The 13,057-nt window shown below is 35.2% G+C and overlaps 1 protein-coding gene across 1 annotated transcript in view; it reads right to left on the bottom strand.

Annotated features, from left to right (window-relative positions):
- The window catches only part of LTN1 (listerin E3 ubiquitin protein ligase 1), an 81,256-nt gene that overhangs the window by 65,566 nt on the left and 2,633 nt on the right, over positions 1-13,057 (bottom strand). Inside the window, exons 2-8 of the mRNA XM_036875106.2 lie at positions 11,060-11,263; positions 10,433-10,531; positions 9,711-9,941; positions 7,170-7,222; positions 6,304-6,484; positions 1,702-1,875; positions 964-1,154 (exon numbers count right to left, since the gene is read on the bottom strand). Of these exons, the coding sequence (XP_036731001.2) occupies positions 964-1,154; positions 1,702-1,875; positions 6,304-6,484; positions 7,170-7,222; positions 9,711-9,941; positions 10,433-10,531; positions 11,060-11,263 (1,133 nt within the window). The remainder of the gene's footprint in view (positions 1-963; positions 1,155-1,701; positions 1,876-6,303; positions 6,485-7,169; positions 7,223-9,710; positions 9,942-10,432; positions 10,532-11,059; positions 11,264-13,057) is intronic.

Below are 13,057 nucleotides of genomic sequence, written 5' to 3'. Positions count from 1 at the left end.
AGCCTCAGGCTCCTGCTCTGCTATGGCGGGGCCCCAGAGGGGTAATGGACGGGGGGCTGTTTGGGTGTTTACCTCTGTGAGGGGTCTCAGAGCTGTTGCCCAGGGGGTTAGTGCACCCGGAGTTCCCTGGAATTTCCAGCTGCTGGACTGTGACCCGGGATGCTTCCATCCAGCTGTGGCATCCCTGTCCCTTTCAGACTTTCAAAAAGCACTCGCTTTTCTTTGTCACAGGGGCGCCGGCTTTGGGACCCGCTCAAAGGTCTTGCTGTCCTGTTTCCCTAGTTTCCAGCACTCCACACATGCACTGTGTCTGCACTCTGGCCCGGATGGCTGGGGCTGGGTGTTTAGCAGTCCTGGGCTCCCTCTCCCTCCCCGCTCTGATTCCTCTCCTCCTGCTGGGAGCTGGGGTGAGGGGCGTTCGGGTCCCGCCGGGCCGGGGCTTGTATCTTACCCTTTTCACCAGGTGCTGGGTTCTCACAGGTGTGGATGTTGTCCTGTGTCTTCTGGTCTCTCTTTTAGGATTAGTTGTATTTGTTGTATTTTCAAAAATATATATGGTTTTTGGGAGGAGATTCCCACTGTCCTACTCACGCCGCCATCTTGGCTCTGCCCTCAAGTTTACGGAAGTTTTAAAAACTCCACTGGTTCATTTTCTGTATTTGGGCATTTGTATTTATTATCAGCATTAAAAAAATGGCTCATCTGAAAAATGGCCTATTTCCATCTAAGGGTCTTAATATATTTATCTCACTTTCTGCTGTGTTCTACCACTTTTTTCTACTACTTTTAAAGTACCCAAGAAAAGAATTCCGATTGTAATTCCTCAGAAACTTTAAAAGTATTTAATGAACAGCAAAACAACTTTGGGAAATTTAAGAAAGATAGTGAGTATATCATTCTAACCATTTATAAAAACAAGAAAAATATCTTCTGCTGTAAAGATGAAGAATTTAAATTCCTTACCCTGTAACTAGAGAGGTGAGGAAATTTTTGAAGAACTCCAACTTTGGATCTATAATGGACTGAGGGAGTTTGCTGATAAATGGCAGAAGATAAGGATAAATGACAGTAGCCAGACCCCGACCACCTTCACGAACCACAGCTGACAGTTTGGGAAACACACTTTTTTTTGCATTTACATGAAGCCAACAGTCCTGTCCATAGAAAAGATTATAATAATAATCACAGATCATAAACATACTTTCCCAATTAAGAGAGAAGATAGACAGTATTCTACCTAAGGAGGCTAAAATCTCTTACAACCATTTAAAACTAAAACTCTGAAATTGTAAGAAATTTATTACATATAGTAACCATGTCCCACAAGCTTTCAGGATGATACTGATTAGAAATAATTACTTAACTTAAAAAATTTCTATGAAAACTGCTTTCAAAAAAGAACAGCAATATTTAACCTTAAATATAAGATTGGGACATGCTGACTTCCTTGGGCTACATAGGTTTAAAGAATATTTTATACTAAACTGAAAGTAAAATAAAAACTCTATGCCATTTTATAGTCAAGTTTAAGATTTATACCAAGTTTTGTATAAGTATTTTATTTTCCAAAAAAGCATTTTTCCAGTAAGTTTTGGATATAATAATTTTATAAGTTCTCTCTTGTATTTATTACCTAAGGCTTCTAAAATACAACAAGAAGACAAGATTGCCGGGCATGGTAAATGTACCTCTCTTACATACCTCAATAGTTGTAACTGTATAAAGCACAGCTTCCCAAAGAGCTGGGCATACAATGGGGTCACTGTCATCAATGCTAAGTAAAACAGATGGGCTCACTTTAGATGCTTCATCTTTTATCAATTGTGGAATACGCTGGCACAAAGCAGAAACTAACTCAAAATAAGCTGAGCGGATCTAGAAGAAAAAAGGAAAGCTGAATTAAAACCTAGTAAAGCTGATAAGATTTTTTGATTTACAGTAATGGTAGATAGGTTTTCCCACTGATAAAACTAAAAGAGCTAAAAAAAATTGTTTTAATCTTCTTAAGAGTATCAAATAACTGAAAAGACAATAGGAATTATCAAGCCAAAAGTGAAGGCAGAAAGAATTCAATTTTCCATTTGGCTGAAGCAAATACAAATCCTCTCTAGTGGCAAAGGCCTTCATCTGGGGCCTCAAATTATCCCTGTGAATATATTAGGCAGCAAAAAGTTAAATTTAGCCAAACAAACAAAAAATAAGACTCTACAAGCCACTATCAGCAGGAACAAAAGATAACACAAGGATCAGAAACTTTAAATCATAGAATTTATCAGTTACAAACTCCATATAAACAGTTCTTATTATATTTGAAGAAAAATTTAAAGAAGCCTGGAAATGAATCTTAGAAAAAGTACAGATCTGAAAAAGAACCAAGCCCAATCCTAAACTAAAAATAAGTAAATACGCAAGAGCTCAATTCACAGATGAAGAGCAGATTAGATGGTGATAAAGAATCAGTGAAGTGAAAGAGTAAAAGAAAGTATGAATCCACCAATAGGCATGGAAAGACAAAAACACAAAAAACACAAAGGACAGCATAAGAGACAGAAGGAAAGGGTGAGAGGATTTAACATATACTTGACAAGAATCCCAAAGGAAGAGAAAAGAATAGAATGAGACAAAGGGAATATTTGAAAAGATACAGTTGGGCATTTTGAAGAGCCAATGAAATACACCAATCTATAGATTCAACAAGTTCAACAAATCCCAAGCAGGATAAATAAAAAAAAAATCCACACCAAGACACATCACAGTACAATCACAAAAGGAAACAAAACAAAATCTTGAAAGTACCCAGAGATTACAGACCAATATCCCTGATGAACATAGATGCAAAAACACTCAACAAAATATCAGCAAACCGAATTCAAAAGTACATCAAGAGAATCATACACCATGATCAAGTGGGATTCATTTCAGGGAGGCAAGGATGGTACAACATTCGAAAATCCATCAACATCATCCACCACATCAACAAAAAGAAGGACAAAAATCACATGATCATCTCCATAGATGCTGAAAAAGCATTTGGCAAAATTCAACATCCATTCATGATAAAAACTCTCAACAAAATGGGTACAGAGGGCAAGTACCTCAACATAATAAAGGCCATATATGTCAAACCTACAGCCAGCATCATACTTAACAGCAAGAAGCTGAAAGCTTTTCCTTTAACAAACTGGAACAAATAGTTATAAAATTCATATGGAACCACCAAAGACCCCAAATAGCCAAAGCAACCCCGAGTAGGAAGAATAAAGTGGGGGGGATCTCGCTCCCCAACTTCAAGCTCTACTACAAAGCCACAGTAATCAAGACAATTTGGTACTGGCACAAGAACAGACCCACAGACCAGTGGAACAGAATAGAGTCTCCAGACATTAACCCAAATATATATAGTCAATTAACATACGATATAGGAGCCATGGACATACAATGGGGAAATGACAGCCTCTTCAACAGCTGGTGTTGCCAAAACTGGACAGCTACATGTAAGAGAATGAAACTGAATCATTATCTAACCCCATACACAAAAGTAAACTCGAAATGGATCAAAGACCTGAATGTAAGTCATGAAACCATAAATCTCTTAGAAAAAAACATAGGCAATAATCTCTTGGACATAAACATGACCAAATTCTTCATGAATTTATCTCCCTGGGCAAAGGAAACAAAAGCAAAAATGAACAAGTGGGACTATATCAAGCTGAAAAGCTTCTGTACAGCAAAAGACACCATCAATAGAACAAAAAGGCATCCTACAGTATGGGAGAACATATTCATAAATGACAGATCCGATAAAGGATTGACATCCAAAATATATAAAGAGCTTACAAACCTCAACAAACAAAAGGCAAATAATCCAATTAAAAAATGGACAGAGGAGCTGAACAGTCAGTTCTCCAAAGAAGAAAGTCAGATGGCCAACAGACACATGAAAAGATGCTCCACATTGCTAGTCATCAGAGAAATGCAAATTAAAACCACAATGAGATATCACCTCACACCAGTAAGGATCGCCACCATCCAAAAGACAAACAACAAATGTTGGAGAGGCTGTGGAGAAACAGGAACCCTCCTACACTGCTGGTGGGAATGTAAATTAGTTCAACCATTGTGGAAAGCAGTATGGAGGTTCCTCAAAAAGCTCAAAATGGAAATACCATTTGACCCAGGAATTCCACTCCTAGGAAATTATCCTAAGAATACAGCAGCCATAAGACATATGCACCCCTATGTTTATCGCAGCACTATTTACAATAGCCAAGAAACGGAAGCAACCTAAGTGTCTATCAGTAGATGAATGGATAAAGAAGATGTGGTACATATACACAATGGAATATTATTCAGCCATAAGAAGAAAACAAATCCTACCATTTGCAACAACATGGATGGAGCTAGAGGGTATTATGCTCAGTGAAATAAGCCAGGCGGAGAAAGACAAGTACCAAATGATTTCACTCATATGTAGAGTATAAAAACAAAGAAAAAACTGAAGGAACAAAACAGCAGCAGAATCACAAAACCCAAGAACGGACTAACAGTTACCAAAGGGAAAAGGACTAGGGAGGATGGGTGGGAAGGGAGAGATAAGGGTGGGGGTAAGAAAGGGGGCATTAAGATTAGCATGTATAATGTGGGGGGACGTCACGGGGATGGCTGTGCAACACAGAGAAGACAAGTAGTGATTCTACAATATCTTACTACTCTGATGCACTGTGACTGTAATGGGGTTTGTCGGTGGGGGACTTGGTGAAGGGGGGAGTCTAGTAAACATAATGTTCCTCATGTAATTGTAGATTAATGATACCAATATTAAAAAAAAATGGGAAAGGCCCTCATAAGGCACAGTGACTCTTGATTTCATCAAAATTACAATCTGTTTCTAGCAGAGAACATATGAAAGGTGACAAAATGAGTGATTATTTGCAATGCCTAAAAATGACAAATGGGCTAATATTTAGAATATATAATAAATCCAGTAAAATAAGAAAAAGAGAAAAACTCCAAATGAAAAATGGAGAAAGATATAAACAAGTAGTTTATAAAAGAAACACAAAAATCTACAATGCTTACAAAGAGATGAAGAAAGTCACTAGTTACCAGAGTAACTAAAATTAAAGAAAGATTATCATTTGAACTCCTTTTAGACTCATAAAAATTAGAAAGCTAAATGATGCCTAATCCTGGTTATAATATAAGGTTATATAGGATTCAACATGCATTGATGGCTGAGTCTGAAGTAATGCAGCCAGTCAGGTGAGCAATCTGGCACTACTTCAGAAAACTAAGTATGCATATACTCTTTGACTCACCAATTCAGAAAAGGAATTTCAGAAAAGGACAGTCTCCCAGATCTGAGGATATATGCATGAAGATATTCACTGCTATATTATTTGTAAGGGCAGGGAGTTAGAAACAATCAGGGAGTCTTATCACTGGAGGAATAGAGAGGTAAAATGGAATGAATGCCAACTTCTGAATACTACACAGCAGTTGGATGCCCTTGGCCAGATATACATACAGAAACATGATGGATATAGAGTATTTTAGTACTTTCTGAAAAAAGTACTAAAAAATAGTAAGTGGAATGAAATATAACACAATACCATTTATGTGAATTAAAAACACTTGCAAAAAGGCTGTGATGTGTCTAACAGAGAAAACCCATGTTAAATAAGCTTCATTCAGGCATGACTTCTAGTGCTATTGTCCACTGACTTCAGTGTTAATGAATCTACAATATATATTAAGGTATATTTAAACAAACACACATAAAACAAGATTATATACTGACCAACTGCCAAAAATATTTAGAATATGCCAAAAATGCTGTGACCAGACTCACAGGAACCTAATCCTGTATTTCCCCTAAGAGCAATGCTTCAGCACTCACTAATTCAGTGTTTGCAGGGACACTATAGAACACAATTACCATGAATAACAAGAATCAACTATATGAACAAAAAAATATACATTAAGCACACTTGGAATGGTCAGCTGGTTGGGATGGAGACAAAGATAAAGGGAAAAAAATACATTAAATGTGAAGAGTTTTGCACACCAACTATTTTATGTGCCATGAACAGAGGGAACTCTGAATCTGAGCTCCAAATAACTAAATAACTAAATAAAAAAGTGAAAATACACTCACATGCCAGTAAGAGAGGCAATTCAGTCCGACCACAAAGATGTCTTTGCACAGCTTTAAGCATAAACAATAAACATAAATATAACAACATTGGGGGAGGGGAAGAAGAAATCAGGGAAATCTCTTAAAATTTTTAAAAATGAAGATACCTGAGGTATACTGTGTTTTCCATACTTCCAAAATTTATTCTGTGATAAAACAACCTTAAATTTCTCCTCCAGAGACTCAAGCTCATTATCAGGTAAGAGGCAAAGCAATTTCTTCAACGCTAATAAGGAAGAAGTTACAACCCGATAAAATTTAGCTTCTCTCTCTTCCTCTGGAACAGTTCTTGATGTGAAAAGAAAATAAACATAGATAAGGATTGAGAATAAGCCAAACTACCTATCTGGTATTTGTACTTCTATTTTAAATTTTTTATTAATAAATATCTACCAAAGTTGCTTTGTTTCTGTATTTTATTCTCCCTGTGCCAACCCTCCTCCAAAATTCAAACATACACAGAATTTTAATCACAAATTTTTCAATTAATACAAAGCAAAATTAGATGAAAAGGCTTGAAATAAGTATACAAGTAACAGGCAGTAAGGTGATCCAGGGAATGGATATAAATACACCTAAGATTACTTTCCCTTAAGAATTCCTAATAGTTCGACTGAAGCATAAAAGGAAAAGGAAAAGGAACATGGTACAACTCTTTCAACAGAACAACTTCAATTGCTGCAACCAGACCTTCAAACAATTCCTGCTATGACTGTCTGAAAGTAAATGAGAAAAATGTAACATCTCTTCGTAAAAGAACCTAACTCCCAGATAATTCAAGTTAAATAGCAGGACTACATGCAAGTAAAAGCCCATAAAACAGTACCTGGCATATGGCACTATACCAAGTGTTTTGTTTTCATCTCCACATTTAGCATTCCTTTTTAAAAAGTGTCACATTAAAATTACCATATCATTACCTATGACTGAAACAAATCCTTAACATGAGTCACATAGATATAATACAACTTACTGTGGGTCACTGAGCGTATCAGGTGTTTCTTTTATAAGATGATCCTGCAGCACCTATAGAAGGGGAAAAAAATCCCATAGCCTTGAGACTTTTACTGAACTGTCTGAGAATGGTGAACAGTTAGAACAGAAGCATCACCTTACCTAAAAGTATTTACACCCTTACCTATAAACATACTAAATTAAGTAGCAAAACTAAAAGTTTTGAATTTTACCTATTTTTCTTTCCCTATCAATCCCCAAAGTTGACTGCTGTTGGGGTAAGGACAGGGTACTTCTTCCAACCATCAAGAGGAATTTTCCCCCAAATATTCCTGGCCTCTTGCTCCTCCTTTCCTCCTGCACACAGCAGTAAAGTGGAATACCCAATCCCAGAAATTAGGTGCTTTTGACGGCCTGCCTGCCCACAGAAAACAACACAGATTGTGCTATGCTCCATCACAGAGGAAGGTCTAAGGTTCCATTTGAAATGGGTAAGTGTGCCTACTTTTTGGGTACAGTACAAGGCAGCTCACTGTTCCACTACCAATTTTATCAGGTGTAATAATAGCTAACATTTTCTGAGCTTTTCCACATGCCAGGTATTGCTCTGAGCACATTTCATCCACTAATTAAATTAATCCTCACAACTACTCAATGAAGTACAAATCAATTTCCACTTTAATAGATGAGGAAAGGGAGGCACAGAAACTTGCCCAAGGTCACACACCTAACTAATGGCAGAGGGGGACTAGAAGCCTATGGCATGACTCGGAGCCCATGTTCTTACTGTCTATAAATCTGACACTTTGATTTTCATTTGCCTAACTTTTCCCTAATAAAGTGGTTTTGAACTTGGGCAAGTTCAAACCCATATCTGTAATGAACTATGACATAGCCAACTAAAGGAAAAATAATGGGAGGAAATAGCCATACATTCAATGATCAGCTATCCATTCAAAACAAAGCCAAGAATTAAATAAAAAAACTATGAACCAAATTAACCATCTTAAAACCCACTTTCTAAAAATTTTAGTGTCCAAACTCATGACACTTCACTCTCATTAATATTTACCACTTGATATTTTAAATCAATGATTCCTAACTTACCCTTGGGTTAGTGAACTCCCTTTGAGAATATGGTTAAAGCTACAAACCCTCTCTCTCCCTAGAAAAACAAACTTGGCACACTTGAGAAATGAAGACTGAAAGACCCAAGAAGCTAAATGGGGAACCAGAATGTGTATGTGTGCATGCAGAGCCCTGAAGACCAAGATAACAAATCTAGATTTGAAAGTATAATGGGAAGCCACATGAAGGTTGACTAATTGAAAGAGGGGGGAGAATATTTAAGTAGGATTATATACAGGGTGCTATAGAAACCCAGGAGTACTAAATAAGGAAATCAATGCAAGCATGAATTTTTTTTTTACCCTCAATTTCCCCCCGCCCCCACTCAACAGTCCATCTACTTTTATTTCTTGATCTAATACTAACAAACTTGGTTGTCTAGTTTTTCCAGTCCATATATTAGGAATAGCACATAAGGAGGGATGAAGTGAGGAGAGACAGTATTAGATACAAACTGAAAACCACAAAAGTGACAGCTGACATCAACCTGGCAAAAGTGTTGGCCAAGTATTGAAGAAACTTTCCTGTTAATGGGAGTAAAGATTTGTATGCCTTTTGAAGGGCAATTCATCAGTATCTATAAAGATTTTAAATGTTCTTATCCTTTAACCCAAACATATGATTCCTACAAATTCTGGTAACTATGATTCCCACAGGGTATGAAAAGATCTATTAAAGATTGTTCAATGAAGCAGGGGGGAAAAGCAAATGTTTATTAATATAAAAGGATTTAAATAATCTTTCTACAATGATAGATAGTAACCACACTAGAGGTCAGGATTTGATAATGTACGTAACTGTTGAAACCACTGTGTTGCACATTGTATATTCATTCAATAGAATACTATACAGCAATGAAAAAGAATGGCCTATGCCTATATATAAACTGATGTTGAACTTCTGGTCTCCCAAATTATGAGAATAAATTACTGTTGTTTTAAGTCAAAAAAAAGGAGTTAAATAAACTGTTGTACATCCAAAAAAAGGAATACCAAAGAGCCAACAAAAAGAAGAAGTAGATCTATATACATGTACTGACATGGAAATATGAGTAAAAATAAACTTATTTTTAGATGTGTTTTTTTATGTAATATACATTCTTTTTAACATTAGGTGTATATTTTTTATATTTTACATTATATATGCTTTATGCACCACAAGCATATATCTAAATTTCTAGATATGATAAAGATTTGTAAATTAAAGATAGAAATTTAAATAATTTAAAAAGATCCAATCCAAAATGTTAATTATGTTAAAAACCAAAAATAGTCAATTTTGTTACACACTATTTTAAAAAGGCAGTCTTCCACTAGAAGTTTTTCACTTACTGATTCCCTCACAGTACCAGGTAAAAGAGCTGTCATTATAATATACCTTATATCCCTTAAATAGTTAATGAAAAAAATACAGAACAGTTCCAATAACTTACACTTATAATTTCTTCCCTACAAAACGCTATGGCTTCAGGTTGCTTGCTTGGAGGGAAAGCTGCTTCAAAGGCATCTTTTGCTGCAGATGCAGCTGGTGTATAAGTATCACACTGAGCCATTAGCCAATAGCCCATTAAACTTTTTAAATAAGGAGCCAAGTGTTTCTTTACTTTAAGGATAAGTTTTTCAAACGCTTGCTGTGTGGCTTCTCGAACCCGGCGGTCATGATCCTATTGAAAAATATCATGGTTTAAAATTGCTCTAACCCATAAAAACAAATATAAACATTTCTAGATATGCTATGACAACCCATTAATAAGGATTCATCTATGTGCAAAGGTGAACTAAAACCAATAATCATGTGAAAAAATTTATTAATTTTTCCTTTGCCTTTCTCCTAATGAGAAAGACAATTGTATTCACTATACAGTCAAGACTAGGCCTTGAATAAGCAACTCACTCTTCTGCAGCAAAAAAGCAAAGAAATGAAATCATAAAAATTTACTATGACTGGAGAGTATCTAAGTGATTCTCTAATAATTACCTAATTTCTGAAGACAGACTGCATATACACTTTATACATCCCAACATGATCTCATCTGCACACAATCCTGACAAAAATTTCATAACACTCACCAAAAATGAGTATTAACTTGACAGTCAAATGACTTCAACCAAAAAACATACAATAAAAATATATTAGTAAAGTCTTAATACTTACAAGTGAAATTTTGCAGAAAATTCTTGGCCAGTATGGAAGAACTCCTTTTACAATTTCTGTGTCTCTTTCTGTACACATGAATCCAAATTCCTGCATTGCCTTTAAGTAAATTATTAACATCATTAAGGATCAACAGCCACAATATTGGCTATTGATTATATTTACTCTGTTTAGAAGCTTAGTCTAATATATGTAATGGGAGAGTATGCACATTGTTTCCTTTTGTGCCACATGGGACTAATTTGAAGAGTTCCTTCATAGGCTACTATGGTAAAAACTTTTTAGTTATTTTTAAATATATAAAACACAAACAAAAACCTCAATTAAAATTATAGGGTCAAAATTTCACTCTCTAATGGGAAAACTACATAGCCTGAATTCCACAGTAGTTCAAATAAGTGCAGAGCAGCAAACTAATTTTTAACCCAGAAATTAAGTATAAATTAAGCTTAATTCATGAGTCAAAACAAGTACCATTATAAAAGAACTTATTAGTGATAAATACCCGTTCATTTTTCTTAATATAAAATGTGTCAACAACAACAACAACAAAAAAAATGTGTCAACAACATTTTGTTTTAACAGAAAGATTTTCTTGATGGCTTTTATTAAAACAAAAAAACTTGCTTTTAATTTTGTTGTAACATCTTTCTTAGAAAGTTTGCGCAGCACCATTCGGAAATCAGAATCTACGAGACTGTCAATTTCTTCAGCTCCTTGAATAGCAGGAACATAACCGAGGTCACTCTGAGATGTTCCAAAACCAATAAATCCAGGAACGGTTCCCTGTTCTTTGGCAAGGAGTTCTGCAGCACGGCCACTGTTTGAAGGCTGATGAGAAAATAGGGAGAAAAACAGAGTCACAAAGAGTTCAAAATATTACAGTTCTTTAGAATAATCCCTCGACAATTCCCAAAGCAAAACAAGCTTTTATTTGAGCACTTTTTTCCCTAGCAAAGGTTTCATCCTTTGCAATTTTCCCATCACTGAGAACCTATCAATAATGATCCTAGGAGCTATTTCCTGATTTCTTAAACATCAGAACAATGTTTTCAAAACTGTGGATACAATTCATTGGTGACTTATGATATCAATTGAATGGTCATGACAGCATTTCAAAGAAACAATAAAATTTTAAAACTCAGAAGGTATCACATGGTAAGAGTAAGTACTATTTTATGAAATTTTTATTTCCAAATTTTGTATAAATCATATGTATAAACATGTGTACTGTGTAATGATGTAAAATTAACTCATAAATGGATTACATCTTTTCTTTCATCTATTCATTCAACAAATATTAAGCAACAACCATGGGACAAGTCTAATGATTGCTATTTATAGACTAGGAGTTCCTTAAGGGCAGACACACTCACTTCTGCACAACCAACACCTAGCCTATCCGCAGACACACTCACTTCTGCACAACCAACACCTAGCCTATCCTCTCTGGACTATAATGGTTACAAATTACATTATTATGGATATAAATATCAATGCCATGGTTAGGATATAAGATACACTCCTTTGTTTTGAACCACAGTGAGTGGTTTGTTTGACTGATACACCTCATAGCAGCCTAGTACTAAAAGTTACGGGATTGTGACAGAGAAAGAAATATTTAAACTGTTGAAAGAAATTAACATATTTATTGTCATCTAATAGGAAAATGCCTCAGTTCAATGTCTAGGATAACAGTACAACCCCTCTAAATTCATTTGTTTTTTATTTCTCTGGAAGAATGTTCAAAAAAGGTTATCCCAGTGTGTGATTCAATTTGCATCTAGCAAAATTATGTTTGGGAAACTCATTTATCGAGGAATAATCTAAACTACTTTCTAAACTGAGAATGAGTGACTAGAAATGAAAATGACAGTCTGAATTACATATTTTCAAAATAGTATCATTTAATGACTAATTTCAAAAAAGGTTCTCTATTTTAAAACTTTATTAAAATGGACTAACATTATTCAGTTCACCTTTTTCAATACTGGTACATGAATAAAGAGCTATAAAAAGTCAGTGAATTACAATACAATTCTGGAAACTAAATATGATGCCATTAGGACATCAGAAACTTATTTATAATCTCATTTGTAAGAAGTTTTATTATGAAACAGAATAATGAAATTGTGTAAAATACTAATTATTGCTAAAAGCTAAAGGAGTCAAGGCTGAATTCTTAACTGACCTGAAATACCACAGCTGATATGATAACTTGATGCAAAAGAAAATGTATCAAATTTTCAGTTTGCTATTTAAAAGTAATAAATTATTTTTTAAATATACTAATTGTATCTTTAATTCAATGTCTTCTGAATTTAAAATAGTTACTGTTTCTTAGTACTTTCTCTATTGTATGTTAGATGATTATATCAACAGTTCAAAAATTTAGAACCCTGATTCTAGTTAATTTTCTTATACTACATCTACTTCATTCTTTTGTGCCTTTTAGAGGTAGTTGAGGATGTAATCCTCAGTCCACAGTTTAAAGATCAAACGTGGGAAGACTTCCAAGATCTTTTACCATCTGGCCTCAACTTTTGCCAGTTTTATCTCCTGCCACTCTTTTCTCCCCTTGTCCCACTTCCTCTCCCCCTCTCCCAATTCTGCTGCCATTATGTA

The sequence above is a fragment of the Manis pentadactyla genome, chromosome 1 (assembly GCF_030020395.1).
Source record: "Manis pentadactyla isolate mManPen7 chromosome 1, mManPen7.hap1, whole genome shotgun sequence".
NCBI lineage: Eukaryota > Metazoa > Chordata > Mammalia > Pholidota > Manidae > Manis > Manis pentadactyla.
This window is presented reverse-complemented; position numbering and strand designations above follow the sequence as displayed.